The 25,967-nt window shown below is 44.4% G+C and overlaps 1 protein-coding gene across 1 annotated transcript in view; it reads left to right on the top strand.

The window, feature by feature from the left end:
* The first annotated feature begins 2,767 nt into the window (after nucleotides 1-2,767).
* tmem117 (transmembrane protein 117) overlaps nucleotides 2,768-25,967 on the top strand; it is a 319,128-nt gene continuing 295,928 nt past the window's right edge. Inside the window, exon 1 of the mRNA XM_078219733.1 lies at nucleotides 2,768-3,028. Coding sequence (XP_078075859.1) covers nucleotides 2,986-3,028 — 43 coding nt within the window. The 5' untranslated portion in view covers nucleotides 2,768-2,985. The remainder of the gene's footprint in view (nucleotides 3,029-25,967) is intronic.

Genomic DNA, 25,967 nt, shown 5'->3' with positions numbered 1-25,967 from the left:
TTCCAAAGGCGAGCTTGCTACCTGATGCCAATATGCACTCTGCCCAATTTTTTTAAGTTTACTGTAAAAACACTTTGCACTATTTTTTAAAAAAAAGCGTAACTGTAATCGCATTTATCAGGTCACACAGTTTAGTATATAATTTTACTCGAATATTCTTTCATAGCTTTAAAAATTACCTTTGTATGAATGTGCTCATTCCATCTTCAAACCATATGAAGAAAAGCTTTTTCAAAAACTCCTGCCCCATCTCTATAACTCCTGTTTCTAAAAAGCAACTTTAAGTTTAAGTTTTTTAAGTTTAAGTTTATTGATTAGTGTCACAAGTAGGCTTATATTAACACTGCAATGAAGTTACTGTGAAAATCCCCCAGTCGCCACGCTCCGGTGCCTGTTCGGGTACAGAGGGAGAATTTAGCATGGCCAATGCACCTAACCAGCACGTCTTTCAGACTGTGGAAAGAAACTGGAGAACCCAGAGGAAACCCACACAGACACGGGGAGAACGTGCAGACTCCACATAGACAGTGACCCAAGCCGGGAATTGGCTTGATATAGGCATAGGTAAATACGTATTGGCTGACATTATAGAGAACAGTACAAATGGCAATTTTTTCAGAAACAAATTTTGATTTGATTTGATTTTTTATTGTCACATGTATTGGGATACAATGAAAAGTATTGTTTCTTGCGCGCTATACAGACAAAGCATATCGTTCATAGAGAAGGAAATGAGAGAGTGCAGAATGTAATGTTACAGTCATAGCTAAGGTGTAGACAAAGATCAACTTAATACAAGGTAGGTCCATTCAAAAGTCTGATGGCAGCAGGGAAGAAGTTGTTCTTGAGTCGGTTGGTACGTGACCTCAGACTTTTGTATCTTTTTCCCGACGAAAGAAGGTGGAAGAGAGAGAATGTCCGGGGTGTGTGGGGTCCTTAATTATGCTGTCTGCTTTGCCGAGGCAGCGGGAAGTGTAGACAGAGTCAATGGATGGGAGACTGGTTTGCGGGATGGATTGGGCTACACTCATGACTTTTTGTAGTTTCTTGCGGTTTTGGGCAGAGCAGGAGCCATACCAAGCTGTGATACAACCAGAAAGAATTCTTTCTATGGTGCATCTGTAAATATATTATTGCATTCGATATCTGTGTTAAATTAGGCGTAGTGGAAGAGTCATTGCACTGGATCATAAAATAAATTGAATTTAGAGAAACAGTTCCGGTAGGGACTCCTTATTACAATTATGTTTTGTTAACTCTGATTTGGTTATTTTAGAAACAGGGAGTAATAACGCCATTGGCAATTGAAATTTGCATTTAAGTGATTTATCCCCAAAAAGTTCAAACACAAAACTTAATTTCCTGATCACAGGCTGGGATTTTATGGCTCCGTGGCATTTAGCATTGGACACGGGTGGGGATCAAGAATTGTGTAGGGTGAGGACACAACCAACCTCGAAACGTTGGCTCTATCCTCTCCCCACAGATGCTGTCAGACCTGCTAAGACTTTCCAGCATTGTCTGTTTTCTTGTTTCAGATTCCAGCATCCGTGGTATTTTGCCTTTATCTATGACATTGGGTGTATAATTTACCACCAGTGAACGACATTTTGGGCAAACAGCGTGCGCTTCTTCAAAACCCGTGATGGAGAACTTGTTAAGATGATTAAAGACATTTTTTCCAGGCCTGTTTGAATTTTAGCGTGTATGAGGGGGTGTAAGAGTCCTGGCAGGTTTATCAGGGTGGCGATAAGGTGGCACACTGACCTTACTTCTGCATCCATCCTGTGGGATCAGGGAGCTGTCATCACAGGAAGACTGGGGTGACACAAGGCCAGAGCCATTAGTTTAAAAGTTTACTTATTAGTGTCACAAGTAGGCTTACATTAACACTGCAATGAAGTTACTGTGAAAATCCCCTAGTCGCCACACTGCGGCACCTGTTCGGGTACACTGAGGGAGAATTTAGTATAGCCAATTCACCTAATCAAAACATCTTTCAGACTGTGGGAGGAAATCAGAGTACCCGGAGGAAACCCATGTAGACACGGGGAGAATGTGCAGACTCCGCACAGACAGTGACCCAAGCTGAGAATCGAACCCCAATCTCTGATGCCGTGAGGCAGCAGTGTTAACCACTGTGCCACCCGAATCCCTGAAAGTACAAATGCTATTTTGTACGGCCTTATTGATCAGAAATCTGTTCTGTGAAAAGAAAGCTGGGGCTATTTTGCCTTGAAACATTTTACAAGTAAATTCTGAAATGTTCCTCAAAGTAACTGTTAACATTAAAGAAATAATTGCCTCAGTTCCAATTTTGGATCTGCGGCAGTAGAATGCTTCTTTAGTTTTCCACAGGCCGTTAATTGTGGATGCAACTGCACAGAGTTTTGTCTAACGAGCTGTCAATATACAGCAAATTGATCACGCGAGATAAACCTTAACAAAAAGCCTCAGGCGAGAGCTAAAAGATATTTAAAATCATTTTCTGCTTCAGAGTAGGATTATTTTAGGAAGTGCTTTAAATGTAAAATAATTAATTTGTGACAATGCCGCTTTAACTGATTAGCTAAACGAACAGCTGCCCCTCCTTTTGCAATGATGCTTACTTTGTACAGGAGTAACATAACCCTCACAAGCTCGGGGAATTTCCATAAACAATAATTTAAACTGAGGATACAGTGCGGCTTTATAAACCTGACAAACCTTCTGCTGCTGGAGTGATTAAATAGCTCTTGAAATATAATCCAAATATCGAGTGCGTGGAAAACCTAAAGGACAGTCGGGGCTAAGTGCTTGACTCAAGCAAATGAGTCAGCCCGGAGATTTCATACAACAAAATCCTGGATAAAACAAGAGGCCAATGGAAGGAAAGCTGCATGAATACACTGTGACTGCCACAAATGCACCGGTTTGACACAGCCCAGAGCACAGAGACAACAGGAGAGAGAGCGAGAAAAAAGGAGAGCTCTGTAAAGCCAGGACATGAGTCAGGACAGCACAAAATGCAGGAATCTGAACATGAAAGGTAAGGGCACGGGCTGTCAAAACCCGTGGTTTAAATCTGGATTAGTAAAAAGCACGTTTAGAAAATAAACCTGAACTGGATGTTTGGTTTAAAGTGAAATAGGCCCTAATACTATCACTGGCTCAGACTAACACAAAGTAGCGTGCTAGCAGATGCCCTTGCCAAATTCTATTTTACAGAGCAATAGTGATGAATACCCGGTCTGGGCTTGCCACATGTAATATAGTGCACAACTCTTTGGTTGGAGATGAATAAAATATGTGTAGTGTTCTGAACCTATTTTAGATTTCAGTAGGCTTAGCTGCAGAATATTATGGCCAATCTACCTTAAACAAAGTCAAAGGGATACCAGATTAAATTGACAAAAGATAGGAAATAGTCCAGGATTTTTTTGGGAATGATCATTTAAATCATGTATTTGGACAGGTAGCTGTTAATTGCCCTAAAAGCGCATGATCATGGGAAAACATTATTTATAGAATGTTTTTGATTGTGGATTATCATTGTAGGCCCAATTTTTAAGCAGACTACATTTGATCTGTGGTTAAATTAGCAAGTTAAATTATTGTACTTGGGAAAGGAAAACATTGATAAGCTTTGTATGTTTGTGATGAATATGCATTAGGGTTTCACAGAGGATTCTTTCACTCGTGTTTTTTCGCAACCACATACTAAACAAAAGGGCTCAATTGTGTCAGTTTGTGCCTTATCACCCCAGTGATTGGTTGTGCATGATACATTTAACCAGTGAAAGACATCATTTCACTCAAAACTATGTTAACTGAGGTACCGCTCAAGGTGGATTTTTTAAAGTTTTGTTTATTATTGTCACAAGTAGGCTTACATTAACACTGCAATGAAGTTACTGTGAAAATCCCCCAGTCGCTACACTCCGGTGCCTGTTCGGGTACACTGAGGGAGAATTTAGCATGGCCAATCCACCTGACCAGCATGTCTTTTGGACTGTGGGAGGAAACCGGAGGAAACCCACGCAGACATGGGGAGAATGAGCAAACTCCACACAGACAGTGACCCAAACTGGGAATTGAACCCAGGTCCTTGGCAGCTGTGAGGCAGCAGTGCTAACCACAGTGCCACCGTGCCACCCCCGAGAGCAGGGTGACCAATTCTGGGGGGAAAAGGGGACATTTCACCAAGGGGGACCGCAGGAGGAGGTTGGGGTGCTGCTGGGACTGTAGGAATCGGGTCAGGGGTGGTGTTCAGATTTGGGTCTGGACCCCAGCCTGAGACTATCTCTACTGCATTACATTAGCTTCATAACTACCCTCTCCCTGAATAGGGCCTGAGACTGCCACTGCCGGCTACGGCCCCAAGTCCCCGACACCTGCTGAATACCCCCTAACCCAAACTACCCACGTGCCAAAGCCAACCAACTCTCAGGAAAGAGTGCTGGTCAATGCTCGGGGCTGTATGGACTCAGATCCGTGCATGCGGAACAGCGCAGTGTGGATTCGCAGACACTAAGGATGGAATTTTTCTGTCCCGCCTGCATGGGAATCATAGCAGGCAGGACAGGACCATGCAAAGGTCCGTCGACCTCGGGCAGGATTTTCTGGTCTTGGGGTGAGTGCGGCCGGAAAATCCCACCCTAAGGGTGTAAACTTACCTACCATTCACACCACACTCCTGCTGCAGCAAAGTCGGAGAATTCGGTGGCCAGCCAAATCTCCGCTCACTGCGGCAGGTTGGGAAAATCCCACTGGTGTGAACGGTGGTACGATTCCGGCCTAAAGTTTCAGACTCAATCGGGATCCGGGAAAAATGGCATCCCAGGAAACTAAAACCTGGGAAGAAACACAGAAAGCCAAATTCTGCCACATTGCTGGAAAATCTGGGATGGTTGAGAGAGCGAGCGAGAGAGAGCACTGTGTGATGGGGTGAGGCAGTTATGAACTTAGGCAGTAGGAAATGTTGGAAGGTGGAAGTCAGATAGTTGGGCAGGACAGTGGCACAGTGGTTAGCACTGCTGCCTCACAGTGCCAGGGACCCAGGTTCGATTCCCGTGAAGTTTGCACGTTCTCCCCATGTCTACATGGGTTTCCTCTGAGTGCTCCAGTTTCCTCCCACTGTCTGAAAGATGTGCTGGTTAGGTGCATTGACCCAAACAGGTGCTGGAGTATGGCGACTAGGGGAATTTCATAGTAATTTCATTGCAGTGTCAATGTAAGCCTTACTTGTGATTAAGAAATAAACTTTAAACTTAGTTTCCTTACTTGCTCTGAAAGTTGTCTTTATATCGTAATTCCAACAGACTTCTAGGTCCTGCGCCAATAACAACTGGTTACAACTGAGCCAGAATATCCAAATGTCTTTCGGTGCAGGGACTGTATAAAGGGATAAAAAATATCCATTAGAAAAGGTCTCCACTGAAGTCAAAGACAGGGGAGCCATTACTGATCACAATAAACAGTTGGAGGGATGGGTGGAATACAAGCTTGAGTTGTACTCTAGCAAGAAGATTGTCACCCTAGAGAGAACTTGACTGGAGGGAGTCCCAGAAATCATAGACTGTGTGCCTATTACAGCAGCACTGATTATTGAACCCATGGTGCAGAGCTGAGCAAAGCAACTGACTCACTTGCCATGGACAAAGTAGCAGGTACTAATACTGTATTGCTCCTGAACTCATGAAGCATGGAAACTGGCGCTCCTACAGCATCTGCACGAACTTCTCCATTGTTGCTGGAGGAAGAGGCAGTGCCCCAGGATATCCCCGCAATGTACAGATTGTACAGGAACCACAGTGATTAGAACAACTATTGTGACATCTCTCTGCTGAATATCATGGGCAAGTATTTGCTCGCGTTGCTCTTACCAGGCTGCAGATGCTGGCTGAATGAATCTATTCCGAATCCTGGACTGGTTTCAGAACTGGAAGATCTACAATTCACAGGATCTTCTCAGTCCAGCAGCTGCAAGAGAGAACGAAGGAGACCCCGATAAATCACCATCACCAATCTCACCAAGGCATTCGACCATGTGAGCAGAGGGGCTCCATTTAATCTGTGGGAGAAAATTGGCTGCCCGTTGAACCTGCTTAATGAACAAAGAACAGTACAAAAGAGAAAATGCTGGAAAATCTCAGCAGGTCTGGCAGCATCTGTAAGAAGAGAAAAGAGCTGATGTTTCGAGTCAAGATGACCTTTGGGTCAGTTGACCCAAACTCACAAAGGGCCCATCTGTGAGGGAGAACAATCCCAGTTTATTCAATCTTTCCTTTAATATGATCTTCCCTTTCCATGACAACTTGATGGAAAAGGTCAGCTATGGTGGGTAAGGTCAGCCAGGTGGAGCAATAAGAACCCTTTGAGATCCGCAGTGAGGTCAAACAAGACAGTGCTCTGGCACTGACACTCTCTGGCATACTCTTCTCTTTGTTGCGGTCATTTACCTTCAGGGCATCAACAGGGAGCATCTATTTATACAGCAGGACTGACAGAAAGCTGTTCAGGCTTAATCGCTAAAGACCCAAAACAAAGGTGTTCCGAGTCCATATCAGAGTTGTTCTACGTTGAGGATGCTGCACTAGCATTTCATACCGAGGAACAGAGCCAAGGGCAAATGGGTAGATTCTCCCAAACCTGTAAAGGGTTTGTTGTAACTACTGGCATCAGGATGACACGGTGTTGCCATCCTGCCACCTATCAGCATTGACAATAGCTTCACATTTGTAGGCTCCACAATCACCCTTGGGCGGGATTTTCCAGCCGCGCTCACCCAAAAACCGGAAAATCCCTCCCGAGGTCATTGGACCTTTGCATGGTCCCCCACCTGCTACAATTCCCATGGCGGACGGGACAGGAAAATTCCGCCTCGTGTCTTTGCACCTATGTCACTAAAACAGATCATAGATATAATGTGACCATTGATGGTTCCAATATGGCAATGGATGCATTTAAGGCATGTTCATTCCGTATTGAAAATGTGCTCCCCGTTGTGTTGGTAAAGAATGTTCTGGAAACATCCAGAGCACATGCTGAAATAGATAAAGGACAAATATGCCGGAACTTTATCGCCTCGCTCGCTCGAGGCTCGTAAGATCCCGCCCAAGGCCAATGGAGAATGCTGTTCTACGAGCCTCGCCCACCCCAATTCTGGGGCAGGCGTGCCGGTAAATGTCTGGCCATGGTGTCTGTTTGAGGCTCCCTTTGCAAATGCTATTGTGACTGACCACAGCAAGCACAGCACATGCTTCTATTAGTTTCTTGTGGTTGTCCTTTTCAGGACCACTAGGGAAGGTCACCAGAAAAGATAATATGGGCCTTTGTACTTGCCTTATTCTGGAATTGAGAGCAGCACAAATTCTCCTCCCAACTCCGAATAAAATCCATGGGGACTGCTAGCCACCAGTTGCACTCCTGCTGATTGGCTCTTCCCAAACATTGAGGCTACATTTTCCTGGCACCGTAGAGATGGAGAGGCCCACTGATGCATTCCCACCTCCTGGCTGCTGGACAGGAAGAAGTCTAACAACACCAGGTTAAAGTCCAACAGGTTTATTTGGTAGCAAAAGCCATGAGCTTTCGGAACCGGCTGTCCCTTCATCAGGTGGGTGGGAGTTCTGATTACAAAGAAGGCACAAAGACACAAACTCAATTTGGACTGGACAGGAAATTCAATTCAAACTGGACAGGAAACAGTATTGACTGCCTGTTTTCACGGAGGTGAGCCGCCAATGACACGGATGTAGCTGCCAATTAGTATGATTAAAGCTCCATTTGGTTGCCATTTTTCACCAGCACCAGTACCTTCCCAATGCCATGTGTGGAGACTCCTGGTTCAATTGAGGCAACCTCCTGGCTGCAGGCCAGAGGGCCAATGGAGCTAGAGGCTCCTTGCCACAATGACAGGGCCATGGAGAGGAAAGGCCAGAGCCCTGTCTGTGAATTGGTCTGTGGAGGCCTTCCCTCTCCAACACAATAGGTCTACTACATTCGGGCCTTTTAATAACTTCAGAGCAGGCAGCCGAGGGCGCCTCCAAGCTGAGGCATCCTCCCATTTGCCTGTCTGCCTCGACAGCACCCATCTCCCACAGTGGGGCTGATTTTGACAAAATCCCCAAATCGCCACACTCCGGTGTGACTTGGAAGGTTGGATATGATGACATCGGTGGCTTTGGGACTTCCATATTGGCCTGTGTTGGGGATCTGACACTTACGAGAAAATGAATTCACCTACTGATCAGATGCTGGCTGATCTTGTTGTCTCCCATTGCCTCTGTCATTGTGATTGGAGTCCATATCGCTCACTGATAATGAGTAAAATGAGGTTGGCAGATCAATTTGCTGCCAGCTACATGAGGTGCATGTTTCACGAGTTGCATCAGGGCAATGCTCCCTTTGAGATAAAATCCAATTTGCTGGATATTATCCCAATAGCAATATAGAATCCCTACAGTGCAGAAGGAGGCCATTCAGCCCAGCGAGACTGCACCAACCACAATCCCACCCAGGCCCTATTCCCGTAACCCCACGCATCTACCCTGCTAATCCCTCTGACACTAAGGGGAAATTTAGCACGGCCAATGCACCTAACCTGCATATCTTTGGACTGTGGGAGGAAACCGGAGCACCCGGAGGAAACCCATGCAGACACGGGGAGAATGTGCAAACTCCACACAGATGTTGACCCAAGCTGGGAATCGAACGTAGGTTCTTGGTGCTGTGAGGCAGCAGTGCTAACCACTGTGCCACCGTACCGTCCCATGTAAAGTATTAATTTAACACTTTTTGTTTTCAGAATATTTCCTCCCAAAAATAATTTAAAACTAACATGATTGGCTTCTATTTTGTCCATTAACATCCATAACTCCCAATTCCAGTTGGGTGATTTTTATGTTAATGATTTCAATTGCCACCATTAAAATAATGGAAACATTTTATGAGATAATACAACTTTTATTGGAATGATGATACAAATTCACACACAGCCATTTTTCTTTGTCGTAGTCTGACTGACTTTGTCACTCAGCCAGTTAGCAACAACTTTGGAAGTGTCTGCCTTAACAGCAACTTAGCCTTAGAGTTTATTGTGTGCAGTTTTGGTTTCCTTTTCTGAGAAAGGGTGTTCTTGCTCTCGAGGGAGTGTGGCAAAGGTTTATCAGGCTGATTCTGGGGAGGGCAGGACTGATGTATGAGGAGAGATTGACTAGGTTAGGATTGTTTTCACTGGAGTTCAGACAAATGAGAGGGGGATCTCATTGAGACTTATAAAATTCTAACAGGACTAGACAGGGTAGATGCAGGGAGGATGTTCCCGATGGTGGGGGTGTCCAGTACCAGGGCTCACAGTCTGAGGATACAGGGTAGACCATTTAGGACGGAGATGAGGAGACATTTCTTCACCCAAAGAGTGGTGAGCCTGTGGAATTTATTACCACAGGAAGTAGTTGATGCCAAAACATTGAATGTGTTCAAGAAGCAACTTTATCAGTACTTCTTTCATCATCACCCCTCTTTTCTTCATCATTTGTGGCATTCTTCGTGATATTCAGTCTTTTGGAGACAAAAGTAACTATTTTCAAGTATTCAAGAGGCGGCTGGATATAGCACTTGGGGTGAACGGGGTCAAAGGTTATGGGAAGAAAGCAGGATTAGGCTATTGAGTTGGATGACCAGCCACGATCGTGATGGATGGCGGAGTAGGCTTGGAGGGCCGAATGGCCTCCTCCTATCTTCTATGTTTCTATGAGTCCTTTACCCTACAAAGTGATACAAAGGTCTGACACCGGAATTCTACCGCCCCGCCCGTCACGGATTTGGAGCAGGCGAGGGGCAAACAATGGAATGTCCGTTGACTTCGGGCGGGAATTTCCAGTCTTGCTCAAGCAAGGCCATAAAATCCTGATCTGAGGTCACATACCAACCGACTCAAGAACAGCTTCTTCCCTGCTGCTGTCAGACTTTTGAATGGACTTACCTTATATTAAGTTGATCTTTCTCTACACCCTAGCTATGACTGTAACACCACATTCTGCACTCTCTCCTTTCCTTCTCCCCTACGTGCTCTATGAACGGTATGCTTTGTCTGTATGGCACGCAAGAAACCATTCTTTTAACTCATTCTAATACATGTGACATTGATAAATCAAATCAAATTAAAGTAAATCTTTAACCCCAGATATTACACAAAGATACCTGTTTTGTTTGAATCAGTCAAAAGGCATTGGGGGCTCTTAAATCCCAAAGTGATCGGTTCGCAAATGCCCTTTCAGGGGAATACCTCTAAACAAAACCTGGTTCTATATGCAATTGTATACAAACCACTTAAAGAATAATCAAATGGAGTGAACAGTAACCATTACAGACATGCCAAACAAAATTGTCTTTTATCCAGTAAATCTTTTTTGAATGGACGTTTTTGTGAGTAGGAGCCAAGACCTATCAGTGGAATACTTTTTCATGGCACAGAAGTTAACACCAGACGTTTAAAGGCAGGCCCATTTCATAATTAGTATATTTAACTGTGAGTCGCTGTTCTTCCCCCTCTATTGTCCAATTAACATTCGCCATAACTGACATACCTAAATGAGTGATTATGTCATCAGAATACATAGTAATTGTTGGCAGTAATCATTAACCCAGTGTTTCCAAGTGGAAGCGGCTATTGAGATTTCAGTCCCGGATAGCAGTTGCAAAGAGCCTGACGTATTTGGCAAGTCTCACATTTCTAGATCTCTCTTGTAGTCTTCACATTTTCCTCTTCCAATCGCTGTTATTTTTTGATATGCTGCCTCTTAATTGCAACGTGTAGTCAGTCAAGATTGGCTTGTATCTCCCAATTCACATTCCGGGCAATCCCCTCATGCTTGGATTTGGGATTTGACTTTCAACGCTCTGAATTTTGACACGGTGTTACTTATCTCAATGGAGTTGTTTTCTGATGTGTCTGGAACACCCCAGTGACAAGTCTCTAACAGAGATTCAGAATTAACAACTTAATAGGATGCTTCTTCTAAAAATGAGATAAATGTAAATATTACCTAAAGGGAGTGGCACTTGAACTTAAAAGACTTCTTAGTTATTTTTGTTTAATTCTATGGTAGTTCCCAGACCGTGACTATTTATAGACAGTGCCTTCCATGTAGGTGTAATCTTTCCTTCCAGGCGTTGTCCTTGCTTAATTTTAAAGAAAGTGTTTACATTTATTTTGTGTTCCTGGGATGTGGGCAGCATTTATTATCCAACCCTAATTGCCCTTGAGGGGGCAGTTAAGAGTCAACTACATTGCTGTGGATCTGGAGTCACGTGTAGGCCAAACCAAGTATGGACAGCTGATTTTCTTCCCTAGAGGACATTAGTGAACCAGGTGAGTTTTTACAACAGTGATTTCATGGTCATCATTAGAGTCCTAATTCCAGATTTTTAATGAATTCAAAAGTTACCTTCTACTGTGGCGGAATTTGAACCTGGGTCCCCAGAGCATTACCCTGGTTCTCTCTGGATTACTAGTCCAGTGACAATACCATGCCACTTCCTCTTATATATCCCCTTTCACCATCTCCGAACATCTCAAAACATGTCACAGCCAAGAGAGAATTTTTAACTCTAAACTTTTAAAATTTTAAATGAAGTGTAGTTCCTGTTTTGGGCAACGTAGAGAGTTTGCGTGCTGCAATGTTCCACAAACAGCAATATGATAAATAACTAGATTTTTTAAAAAAGTTTTTTTTATTTATTAATGTCCCAAGTAGGCTTACATTAACACTGCAATGAAGTTACTGTGAAAATCCCCTAGTCGCCTTTTCAGGTACTCTGAGGGAGAATTTAGCATGGCCAATACACCCAACCAGCACGTCTTTCGGACTGTGGGAGAAACCGGAGGAAACCCATGCAGACAGTGACCCAAGCCGGGAATCGAACCCGGGTGTCCCTGGCGCTGTGAGGCAGCAGTGCTAACCACTGTGCCACCCCATGTTAGTTGAGGGATAAATGAACTCCTCTGCTCCTCTTTGAATAATGTCATGGGCTTATCTGAGAGCAAAATAAAAGCTTTCAGTTAATGTCTCATCCAAAAGATGGAACACTAACAATCTAGCATTCCCTCACTGCACTGCAGTGTCAGCCATGACTGTGCACTCAAGTCTTGGAAGCAGGGATTGAACCCACAGGGCCCCATTTTACCATTTTGGTTCTAAGTGTTGGGCGGACTTGAAACTGTGAGTGTTTCAGATCCGACTTTTAGGCCCGTTCTCAGGCGCCCCCATACTCACTCTGCCTGAAAAAATATCAGCAATTCCGAATCACGCTGCAGAAGCCTGTGGGCGGGGCTTAACACACCCGAAATCCTGCAGCTCCGATCGGCACCTCCAACTGCGCATGCGCAGATAAATAATAATGGAATGCGGTTCCCCTGCCACATCGCTCCCGGATAATACCTCCCCGTGGCCCCCACATCGCTCCACCCCCACAACATTTACTAACTCCCTTATCCCCCCACCCCTCCGCCACCCAAACCAATCGTGGGCCCCTTCCTCTCCTTCCCCTTCACTGATCACAGGCAGCGTGGCAGCGGACCCCCCCCCCCCCCCCCCTCCACGGATCTCAAGCAGAGAGCCATCGGATGCTTGGCACTTACCTCCCCCATTTCGGGTGTGGGCCCGATCACGGCTATTTTCGGGCCTTGGTAAAGGGGGAACCAGCGCGGAGGCGGGCATGCCCGGCACGCCTCATGCCCGGCTTTACCTAGTTTTCACACCCAAAAACGGGCACAACTTGATGATAAAATGGGGCCCATAGTCTCCTGACTGAGAGATGGTACAGCTACCAGTGAGAGGAGATTGATACCTTTTTACAATTTAATTTTCCTTCCTTTTCCAAAAGTTGGCCTGACAGTTCTCTTATCCTAGATACCTCCGGTAATACCCCCTCCAAAGTAGTTTGTGCTGATATTATGATACCCACATCTCTCCTTTCCCAAATGGGGACAGTTGTGAGCCAAATGCCTTTTGAGTAGGACTGACATCATAGAATCCCTCCAGTGCAGAAGGAGGCTATTCGGCCCATCAAGTCTGCACCAATTCTCCGACATCTCAACAAGGCCCAGCCCGCACCCCATCTCTGCAACCCAATGCATTTACCCTGCAAGTCCGCCTAACCTACACATCTTTGGATACTAAGGGGCAATTTACCATGGCCAATCCACCTAACCCGCACATCTTTGGATTGTAGGAGGAAACCAGAGCACCCAGAGGAAATCCACAAAGACAAGGGGGGAACATACAAACTCCACACAGACGGTCAACCAAGGCCAGAATTGAATCCAGGTCCTTGGCGCTATGAGGCAGCAGTGCTAACCACTGTGCCACCATGCCACCAACGGACTGCTATCATCATTAGAGGACTTCACTTGTTGATCTTCATGAGAAGATCCTCCTTGTTTTAAGTTTATTTATTGGTGTCACAAGTAGGCTTACATAAACTCTGCAATGAAGTTACTGTGAAAATCCCTGAGTCACCCCGTTCCGGCGCCTGTTCGGGTACACTGACGGAGAATTTAGCATGGCCAATGCACCTAACCAGCATGTCTTTTGGACTGGAAGAGGAAACCGGAGCACCCGGAGGGAACCCACACAGACACTGGGAGAACGTGCAGACTCTGCACAGACAGTGACCCAAGCCGGGAATCCAACCCAGGTCCTCGGCGCTGTGAGGCAGCAGTGCTAACCACTGTCCCATCGTGCCACCCAAGACCGCAAGGAACTACAAAAGGTTGTGAATGTAGCCCAATCCATCACACAAACCAGCCTCCCTCCCATTGACTCTCCCACCCACTGTCTCGGCAAAGCAGGCGGCATAATTAAGGACCCCACGCACCCCGGACATTCTCTCTTCCACCTTCTCCCGTCGGGAAAAAGATACAAAAGTCTGAGGTCACATACCAACCGACTCAAGAACAGCTTCTTCCCCGCTGCCATTAGACTTTTGAATGGACCTACCTCGCATTAAGTTAACCTTTCTCTACACCCTAGCTATGATTGTAACAGTACATTCTGCACTCTCTCATTTCCTTCTCCATGAATGGTATGCTTTGGCTGTATAGCGCGCAAGAAACAATTTTCACTTTATGTTAAGACATGTGAAAACATTAAATCAAATCAAATCAAATCAAAATACTGCAGTAATGAAGCTCTCATTATCATGTTAGCCAGCGAATTTCAGGATATTGATCTGGAGACAATGCAAGAATGACAAAATGGATGCGATTTTATCTCGCTCAAAGACCACACATTGGCAGAGTTATAACAGATCCTGTTATCCTTTTGTATTATGAATATCCACTGTCAATAGAGGGTTTTAGGTTTGGCTCCAACAACCTCATTTCTGTGAGGGCTTGTTGGTACAAAATAATTGAATACTGCCTTGTTATTTAGGGCGATTACTGATGCCTGTAACCTGACATTGCACCCATCTTTTATCCATGTCTAGTTCAAATGGTTTTGGTAGAACCTGAACAAAGCACTGCTGTGCAGCTCTGAGCAACTGTTGCTTGATGACACTATTGATTATTCCTTCTATTAGTTTACTGCTTATTGGGAGGAAATGGATAGCGCAGTAATTGTCCAGATTAGATTTATCCTGTTTCTTGAGAACGGGGCACACCTGAGCTATCTCCCACATTATCAGGCAGGTATTTGTTTCAGATATGTACTGAACAGTTCAGCGAGAGATTAGCTGGCTCTGGTGCAGAGGAGATCTTAGGCACCGCATCTGGAACCTTGTCTGGGCCCATAGCCTTTTGTGGGGCCTAGTCTTCTCAACTGCTTCTTCATGTCACTTGGTGTGAGGAAGCTGAGAAGTATCATCCACATAGTTTTCTCAGCAGAAAATGTTTCCAAACTCTTAAACCGTTCTTCCACTCACCTACTGAGTATCACTGTGGTTGAGGATGGGGTCACGCAGCCTAATGGTGGTCAAGGAGTGAGAGATATGCTGGGCCGTGAGCTTACAAACTGTAAAGGAATACTATTCTGCTGCTGCTGGTCCTCACGGCACCCTTACTATACTCCTTATACACCTATGACTCTGTGGCCAAATTCCCCTCCAACTCCGTTTTTAAGTTTGCTGATGACACCACTGTAGTGGGTCGGATCTCAAGCAATGATGAGACGTAGCACAGTAAAGAGATAGAGAATCTGGTGAACTGGTGTGACAACAATAATTTCTCCCTCAATGTCAATAAAATGAAGGAGATAGTCATCGACTTCAGAAAGTGTAGTGGAAGGCAAGCCCCTGTCTACATCAATGAGGAAGAAGTAGAAGTGGTCGAGACCTTCAAGTTTCTTGGTGTCCAGATCACCAACAACCTGTCCTGGTCCCCCCATGCCGATGCTACAGTTAAGAAAGCCCACCAACGCCTCTATTTTCTCAGGAGGCTAAGGACATTTGGCATGTCCCCTCTGACTCTCACCAACTTTTACAGATGCACCATAGAAAGCATCCTTTCTATCACAGCTTGGTGTGGCTCCTGCTCTGCCCAAGACCGCAAGAAACTACAAAGGGTCGTGAACAAAGCTCAGATCCTCACGCAAACCAGCCTCCTATCCATTGACTCTGTCCACACTTCCCACTGCCTCGGCAAAGCAGCCAGCATAATCAAGGACCCCATGAACCCTGAACGTTCTCTCTTCCACCTTCTTCCGTCGGGAAAAAGGTGCAAAAGTTGAGGTCACGGACCAACCGACTCAAGAACAACAACTTCCCTGCTGCCGTCAGACTTTTGAATGGACCTCTCTTATATTAAGTATTTCTTTCTCTACACCCTAGCTATGACTGTAACACTACATTCTGCACCCTCTCCTTTCCTTCTCTGTGTAAGGATGGTGAGTGTCTGGAACAAACTGCCAGAGGTAGTAGTGGAGGTGGGTACAATTTTGTCTTTTAAAAAGCATTTGGACAGTTACATGGGTAAGATGGGTATAGAGGGATATGGGCCAAATGTGGGCAATAGGGACTAGCTTAGTGGTTAAAAAAAAGGGTGGCATGGACAAGTTGGGCCAAAGGGCCATGCTGTAAACCTCTATATCTCTATGACTCTATGTACGGTATGCTTTGTCAGTATGGCATGCAAGAAACAATACTTTTCTCTGTATACTAATACATGTGACAATAATAAATCAAATCAGAGGTGCCTGGTTTTGATCTGTTAAATCTGATCTTAGTTTGCCATCTTACACAACGGAGAATCTATCCATAGTGGAGACAATGCTAGAATCTAACTTTGAAGGTAAATATATGGAATGAAGTGATCCTTCTTTTTCTTCCCTAGAAACATCTTCCCTTGAATTGACACCAGGTTAATAGTTCCTCTGTTGATCCATCCTTTTCTCATGTGACGTTTTGTATCTGAGTTCTCAGTGGTCCAGCTGCCACTACATCACTGTCATTATTGCCTCTGCAACTGAATCTTTGCTGAATTTGCAGTTGCTCTTTCTAATTTGGGTCATTGTATATCTAAGCATGGAGGATACAGATCCCCTATTTCGGAACTCAGTAAGAGAACTGATTTTAAACCGGGATAAATCAAAACAAATGCACGTTTGAGGAAATTGAAATGAAAATGTGACAGACGAATTCGCCATTGGTCATGATGGAATAGGATCTGAGTAACTACAGACAAATATAAAAGCTTTGGTAGCTTGTCTCTTTTTTCAGCAATAGCTATAGGTCAGAAATGTATGTTGCTTGGGCGGGTTGTGTCTGACCCAGAAACACGTGAAATTATGCGAGAGGATGCCAGGCACACGTCCTAATGTCATCGCGCAAAGTCTGAGAACACCCTCTCTTTTTCTTCTCCCTTATGTACTCTATGAACGGTATGCTTTGTTTGTATAGCGCACAAGAAACAATACTTTTCACTGTATAGCAATACATGTGACAATAATAAATCAAATCAAAGGTTAATGTGGAAAATAAAAGCTCATGGTGTGGGGGGTAACAGATTAACTTGGATAGAAGATTCACTGCTTGGCAGAAAACAGAGAATGTATAAATGGGTCTTTTCCGATTGGCAGAATGTGTTGGGGCCTCAACCTTTTACAATTTACATCAGTTACTTAGATGAGCGGAGCAAGGGCATGGTAGCTAAACTTTCAGATGACACAAAGATAGGTAGGAAAGTATGTTGTGAAGTGGACATAAGGAGGTTGCAGCCAGATATAAATAGGTTGAGTGAGTGGGCAAAAATCTGGCAGATAGAGAATCACGTGGGAAAGTGTGATGTTGTTTACTTTGGCAGGAAAAATAAAAAAGCAGAGTATTACTTAAATACGGAATGGCTGAAGAATTATCATAGAATCCCTACAGTGCAGAAGGAGGCCATTCAGCCCTTCGTGTTTACATCGACTACAATCCCACCGAGGCCCTATTCCCATAACACCACATATTTACCCTGCTAATCCCCCTGACACTAGGGTCAACTGAGCATGGCCAATCAACCTAACCCACACATCTTTGGACTGTGGGAGGAAACCGGAGCATCTGGAGGAAACCCACGCAGACACGGGGAGAATGTACAAACTCCGTACAGACAGTGACTCGAGGCTGGAATTGAACCCGGATCCCTGGCGCTGTGAGGCAGCAGTACTTACCACTGTGCCACCGTGCCACCCCATCATGAGGTGCAGAGAGATCTAGGTGTTCTTGTGCACGAATCACAAAAAATTGGTGTGCAGGTACAGCACATAATCGAGAAGGCTGGGCGAATGCTATCCTTTATTAATAGAGGAATTGAACATTAAAGTAAGGATATTATTCTTCAGTGATACAGGACTTGGTGAGACCACATTTTGAGTACTGTGTGCAGTTTTGATCTCCTTATTTAAGGAAGGATGTAAATGCATTGGAGCCGGTTCAGGGGAGGTTTACTAGATTGATACGCGGAATAAGCAAGCGTCTTATGAGGAAAGGTTGGACAGACTGAGCTTGTTTCCACTGGAGTTCAGAAGAGTGAGGGGGGCGATTTGACTGAAGTTTATGAGATCCAGAACAGCCTTGACGAGGTGGATGTGGAAAGGATGTTTCCTCTTGTGGATGTTTTAAAATTAGGGGTCACCATTTTAGGACAGAAAAGAGGAGATCTTTTTTCTCTCAGGGGGTTGGGTGACTTTGGAACTCTCTGTCTCTGGAGGCGAGGTCACTGAATATTTTTAAGGCAGTGGTTGATAGATTCTTGTCAAAGGGGTAGACGGGAATTTGAAACACAAACAGATCAGCCATGATCTTGTTGAATGGCAGAGCAGGTTTGAGGGGCCGAATGGCCTACTCCTCCTATTTCATATGTTAATAATAAATCCTGATGAAGGAGCAGCGCTTCGAAAGCTCGTGATTTCCAAATAAACCTGTTGGACTTTAACCTGTGAGACTTCTTACTGTGCACATAATAAATCTGGAATTTAAAGCTACCCTCGGTAATGGTGACTATGAAACTATCATCAATTGTTGTACAAATTCATCTGAGTTCACTAATGTCCTTTAGGGAAGGAAATCCGCCGTCCTTACCTGGTCTGGCCTCCACGTGACTCCAGAGCCACAGCAATGCGGTTGACTCTTGAATGCTCTCTTGCCAGTGACACCCACATCCCATGAAAGAATAATGTGAAAGAAAAAAAATAATTGCATTTAAGTTGAAACCTTTAGAAGGGCATCCAAAAGGTTGGTATTTGAAAGGGTGGGACAATAGTCCAGTGTGAGGTCCACGGCATCATGTAACATTCTTTATCTTACTTACTGGAGGACCTGCAGAATAACAATGGATCATTATATTATTGATAAATTGTTATTTTATAATGGTACATTTGACTCCAGCAATCATTTTTATTTCTGATAATGCAGCATGACCCTGAAAGTAGCTTCATAAAGACCAGTAAGATTGATGGGATATTTTCTGCTTCTGTAAGCATATCCTGAAGATCCCGCAGCATTGAAAAATCTATAAAATGCAGCATTTTGACACAAGTTAAAAGTCTGTCTCGTACAAGTGAATGATATAAAACAGCAATGGAGCCCTCTGGTGGTGAGAGGGGTATTTGCAATTGTTAAACATTTTCACCTTCAGCTGTTAAATTGTAAAGGGCTGTTGGCCCGATTTTGCTGTCAAACTAATGGTGAGGCCAAATGTAAATACCCCTTTAATAAACAACTTTCAGTCAACCTTACTGGCACCTCACATTAACCATTACAGGCATGGAGTCTCACCCCTTCAGACTTCTGGGGGAGATTTTAAAAATGTGAAACCATGCGAGTGGCACAGTGGCACAGTGGTTGGCACTGTTGCCTCACAGCGCCAGGGACCCGGGCTCGATTCTGGCCTTGGGTCACCGTCTGTGTCGAGTTTGCATGTTCTCCCCGTGCCTACGTGGGTTTCCTCCGGATGCTCCGGTTTCCTCCCACACTCCAAAGCTACGTTTTTAAGTTTATTTATTTGTGTCACAAGTAGCGTTACATTAACGCTGCAATGAAGTCACTGTGAAAATCCCCTCGTCGCCACACTCTGGCACCTGTTCGGGTAGACTGAGGGAGAATTTAGCACAGCCAATGCACCTAACCAGCACGTCTTTTGGACTGTGGAAGGAAACCAGAACACCCGGAGGAAACCCACGCAGACACGGGGACAATGTACAAACTCCGCACAGACAGTGCCCCAAACCGGGAATCGAACAGTGTAAGATGTATGAGTTGGGGAGATTGGCCAGGCTAAATTGCCCCTTCATGACCCAAGGTTAGGGGGATTAATGGGGTAAAATACGTGGAGTAACGAGGATAGGGCAAAATGCTCTGTTGGAGAGTCAGTGTAGTCTCGATGGACCGAATGGTCTCCTCCTGCCCTGGAGGGATTCTAAAATTGAAACATTTTGTCTCTTCCTTTCTGTCTCTTTTTTTCATCTCTGTCACTTAATCCAATATGTATTTCCTACTCTTAATTCCTCTTAATGTGTCTATTGAACCTGCCTCCTTTCAACACGCCTTCCATTTCAATCCCTCTGTTGTTTTCCAATCCTTAACTCTCATTAGTTTGGGTTGATGTCCTGTTCACTGTGGTCCCGGATGCTCTGTCCCCCTCTCTACTCTGTTGTTAGCTCCCAAGTACAACAATATTGTGGACCAAACCTTTCGGAGCCAGAGCGTGTGTGGGCAAATCTAACCCTGTATATAAAAATGATGCAAATATTAGGAAGAAGTAAGTTGGGAAAAATATGTACATATAACAATAATTTGGGGAGCATGCCAAGAATCTATGCGCCAACAGGTGAGGAGGTCATATGATCAGAAAATAAGTCAATAATGAGAAAAAAATGAGTCTTAGCATGGCCAATGTGTTGATGTTTGAATGCTATTTTTAGCACTGTTTGTTGACCATCACAAGGTATGACCATTAGACTAAATGAGGTAAGGCCACAGGGCTGCCCAAATCCTCTGATCAGCTGCAATGCTGCTCGCATTGGTGCACGCAAAGATTCTCCTGACCCAACATCACTGTGCATTCCCTCTGGGATCTTCCCACCTCACCCACATGCTCACCTCAGTTCACCTGCCAACCTCATCCACCTACCCACCTGCCCACCTCATCTCACCTGCCAACCTCACCTACCTAAAGTCTATTTATTAGTCACAAGTAAGTCTTACATTCACACTGCAATGAAGTTACTGTGAAATTCCCCTAGCTGCCACACTCCGATGCCTTCTCGGGTCAATGCACCTAACCAGCACGTTTTTCAGACTGTGGGAGGAAACCGGAGTACCCAGAGGAAACCCACGCAGACATGGGGGGCAAACTCCACACAGTGACCCAAGCTGGGAATCAAACCCGGGTCCCTGGCTCTGTGAGGCAGCAGTGCTAACCACTGTGCTACCTGTCCATCTCACCTGCTCTCCTCACCTCACCAGGTCAGGGTGATTGTTGGGTCAGGTCATGGATTAGTTGGGTTGTCGAAGGGAGTTAGTCGGGATCCGGTTGGTGGGGGTGGGCAGGGAGGTAGTCGGGTCTGGTCGAGGGAGGGGGGTGGGGGGGGGGGGGGGTAGTCAGAAGCGGGGAATGGAAATTGAGGCAGATCTGGTGCATGACAACATCTATTTGCCGGCATTGGGACAAGGCCTTACAATAAGGGTGAGAAAGATATAACACACTGGTTATAGAGCAGAAACAATCGACTCTGGCAAGTAGCTGGTATGGGTTCAGTTGTTCACAAGGGCTACTGCCCACTGAGCTTTGTTTTCATGAACCATAGGAGTGTTAGGCTGAAGTCAGTCTGGATCCACCCTTCAGACTCTTCACTCACTTCACCTGAGGTCTAAATAACAGTGCGGAAGGAGGTTCTGTTTCTTAATGTCCAAAGGGGTGTTTATCCCAGGCAGAGCATAATATCTGGATTGAATGCAGTGATTTATGGCGGTGATATATGGCGGTGATATATGGCGGTGATATATGGTGGTGATATATGGTGGTGATATATGGCAGTGATATATGGTGGTGATATATGGCAGTGATATATGGTGGTGATATATGGCGGTGATATATGGTGGTGATATATGGTGGTGATATATGGCAGTGATATATGGTGGTGATATATGGCAGTGATTTATGGCGGTGATATATGGTGGTGATATATGGCAGTGTTATATGGCGGTGATATATGGTGGTGATATATGGCAGTGATTTATGGCGGTGATATATGGCGGTGATATATGGCAGTGTTATATGGCATTACAATTCTAGTTTCGCTGAACAACCACATTGCTGAGGATCTGGAGTCACATGTCGGCCAGACCAGGCAGATTTCCTTCCCTAAGGGACATTAGTGAACCAGATGGGTTTATCTGACAATCGACAATGATTTCATGGTTATCAGTAGGATTCTTAATTCCAGATATTTCAGTATTGAAGATAAAAACAAGAAATCCCTTAACGGTTTCATCCAGTTCTGGGCTGCTGCAAATAAATAAACCACACCTCCCACCCTCTGAAATGTGATATTACGCAAGCATTTTTTTCATAATCATTCGTGGGACATGGGCATCGCTGGCTGGCCAGCCTTTAGTGCCCATCCCTAGTTGCCCGAGGGCCGATGAGAGTCAACCACAGTGCTGAGGATCTGGAGTCACATGTAGGCCAGACCGGGGAAGGACGGCAGATTTCCTTCCCTAAAGGGACATTAGTGAACCAGATGGGTTTTTCCCGACAATCGGCAATGGTCATCAGTAGATTCTTCATTCCAGATATTTTTTATGCAAGTCAAATTCCACCAGCTGCTGTGGCGGGATTCGAACCCAGGTCCCCAGAACATTAGCTGAGTTTCGGAATTAATAATCTAGTGATAATATCGCTGGGTCATCACCTTCCCTTAATTATTACGTGTCAAATTGCTGTGATAAAAATCTAGAGAATAGGAAGTAAATATGAAAATAGGAAGTGTGCGTAATTGGAAGAAGGTTAATATTGACAGGGTGAGTACTGTTAACTGTTTACTAATTGATAGTTAACTTACAACTTTGAGACAGTCAGGGCAATGGTCTAGAAGTTGTATATTGACTTTTGTCCCTTCAAGGAAAGACAGAGTTGAATATATTATTGATTTGGAAAATAACAATTGGGGACATGGTTATGCCAATTCATTGATTTGCCTGCATTAGATTGAAGGAGGAAGTAGAGGGAGGTAAATATCGAAGCGCAGGAAGGAAAAATATGCAATGTTTTAAATGAGGGGGACTCGCTGATTATTTTTGAAGTGAGGGTAACCAGGATGGGTGCGGTGGAATTATTTATTTAAACAATGCTGAGAGTGTGAAAACTTCAGAGGGTGGGAGGTGTGGTTTATTTATTTGCAGCAGCCCAGAGCAGAATTAACCCATTAAGGGATTCCTTGCTTTTATTTTTGATACTGCCTTCAGTGTTGTTCATTGTGAGTTGGAATAAAACTTGAGCGCTGAAGAATCTGGCTTCGGACATCTTGAAGTAGGCTTCATAGTCTAGAGTATGTTAACAGTAAGTCTTTATTAACAGCTGCATGTAGGTATTTACAGTAGAGGCTACAGATATGCAGCTGACTCCAGTCTAGGGGAGAAAGATTCCCAAGATTGCACAGAGTATTGGATCAGGCGAGAAAAGCCGTGCGAAACTCACCGGCCCTGTGGGACAGCACGGCAACACAGCATTTAGCACTGCTGCCCCACAGCGCTGGGGACCCGGGTTTGATTCCTGGCTTGGGTTACTGTCAGTGCAGAGTCTGCATGTTCTCCCTGTGTCTGTGTGGGTTTCCTCCGGGTGCTCTGGTTTCCTCCCACAGTCTGAAAGACGTGCTGGTTAGGTGGATTGGCTGTGCTAAATTCTCACTCAGTGTAACCGAACAGGCACAAGAGTGTGGCGACTAGGGGATTTTCACAGTGACTTCTTTGTAGCGTTAATGTAAATCTACTTGTGATACTAATGAATAAACTTTAACTCTACCTGCGAGGCTATATATATTTTTCTTTGTCCTGCCTCGTACTCACTTAAACTGACAGTAATCCAATTGGGGTGTGTTCTGTCTTTTCCGAAAACTGCTAACTGTATAAATCTCTCCATTCCACAATAGAAAATGGTTCAGCAACAATTAAAGCGTCCTAATCGTACTATTGAGCATAGTATTATTGTGCTGCAAGGAAAAAAAGTCAATATTCAGCCTGTTTAAACTTTAATCAGCCCTTAGTCCAACATAATAGAGATCACAAGTTCTGTGTTAGGTTTAATCACAGCTAACTCATGGAGAGTTGACCAAACTTTAGTCTTATTAGTCACTTTTGCTTAAAACAATGGGAAATCAATGAACAGTCAAGCATCAGGTTTTAAATCTTATGTCTTTAAAAAAAAGAAAATTTTACCCAACAAGAGATTGTCAGGGGGGAAGAGTGTGAAGGAAATGGTTTGAAATCTGGACTGTTCAATGGTTTCTGTCAGTGCTGGCCTGTGATTAGTGGTAAATTGTATCAGATGAGGGGGTTGTTACCTACCTACCATCCCCCCCCTCTCCATATAATCCTGTAGCAAGAGCTCAAATTCCCTTCTGAACAATGACAAGCTGATCTGAGGAAGGTGCTGGAACCCATAATCATCTGAGTTGTAAGTGATTGCTTCACTACATATTAAAGCAAAGTTTATTTATTAGTCACAAGTGAGGCTTACATTAACACTGCAATGAAGTTACTATGAAATTCCCCTAGTCACCACATTCCAGAGCCTGTTCAGGTCAACGCACCTATCCAGCACGTCTTTCAGAATGTGGGAGCAAACTGGAGCACCCGGAGGAAACCCACACAACACAAGGAGAATGTGCAAACTCCACACGGACAGTGACCCAAGCCAGGAATCGAACCTGGGTCCCTGGCGCTGTGAAGCAGTAGTGCTAACCACTGTGCTACCGTGCCATCCCATGTTGTTATTGATACTGTTCCAGTCCTGTCTCCCTCCATCCACCCTACTCAAAAAAAAAAAAATCCCCTCGTAATAGCCTGTAATATTTCTCAAACACAATTATCCTAAAGAGGTTAGAGATAAAAAACTAATTCATGCAGCAGATGTTGAATTTACACTGATTAAATACATGAATAATAGCAAGCCGTCAAAGGTCCAGTGCTCAGTTGTGATGCATGTTAATGAATGTATGCAGCAGATAGTTACAGAGAAGTTTGGATATTAATTGAATTGGATCCCAAACCATTTCAGCATCTCAATCCATAGAAGATCCAAACCATCTATGCAGAAGGTAATCAAAATCTTAAGCTTTTGACACTTTTTAAACGTGTCTGTGTTGCATTAGTTTATGATGTGGCAGTTTGGTGGAGCTTGTTCATGCTCTCGTGTACCATCAGCAGATGTTATTAGGATATCTGGCTGTGTGTCTGTACCTCTTAAAGCAGTGGCAGCAAAGTAAATCACAGGATACCACAGGCTGTTTGCAAAGGTGAATCCAATTGGTGCAGAACCTCAAATATTCTTTTGATTCGATTTATTATTGTCACGTGTATTGGGATACAGTGAAAATTATTGTTTCTTGCGTGATATACAGACAAAACATACCGTTCATAGAGTACATGGGGGAGAAGGAAAGGATAGGGTTCAGAATGTAGTGTTACAGTCATAGCTAGGGTGTAGAGACAGATCGACTTAATGTAAGGTAGGTCCATTTGGAATTCTGATGGCAGCAGGGAAGAAGCTGTTCTTGAGTCAGTTGATGCATGATCTCAGACCTTTGTATCTTTTTCCCGACGGAAGAAAGGGAAGAGAGTATGTCCGAAGTGCGTGGGATCCTTAATTATCCTGGCTGCTTTTCTGAGGCAGTGGGAAGTGTAGACCGAGTCAATGGATGGAAGGCTGGGTGCAGTACAGCTGTAATGGGATAACCTTCACAATTTTTTCACTAAACTATCCTTTGTGTTATAGCTGGAACATTCTACCATGTATTTATAAGTCACACTTTGAGATTTCATAGTGATTTTAGAATTGAATGCCCTGGCGTTGCTGCCTCAGTTCATTTACTGAGTGTTGTTGCTGCTGAGTCAGATGAGTGGTTTTTCTGTCGCTTGGTCAAGTGATGGGGAAAGAAAGAACTTGCACTTGTAGAATTAGTGCTGCCTTCCCACATCTCTCCGAGTCTCAAAACATTCAGAAACAATAGGTTACTGTCGTGCAAATCTGCACTCCACCCATTTGGCACAAGAAATGTCTCCCAAAACAGCAACAGTAAGAACGTTTAGTTAATCTATGCTCAATAAATGTGAGTCGTGTTGTTTAGTTTTATCGTTACCATCTCCTTTATTCGCCATTTGCTGCTATGTCAAGTTTAACTGCTTGCTATCATTCTTGTTCACTCAACTCCACTCCTGCTGTCACCTGCAGTGGTTTCACCACTCCTTGTTCCCAGCCCAAGCCTCACTAGCATGTTATGGTT

The sequence above is a fragment of the Mustelus asterias genome, chromosome 9 (genome assembly GCF_964213995.1).
Source record: "Mustelus asterias chromosome 9, sMusAst1.hap1.1, whole genome shotgun sequence".
Lineage (NCBI taxonomy): Eukaryota > Metazoa > Chordata > Chondrichthyes > Carcharhiniformes > Triakidae > Mustelus > Mustelus asterias.
This window is presented reverse-complemented; position numbering and strand designations above follow the sequence as displayed.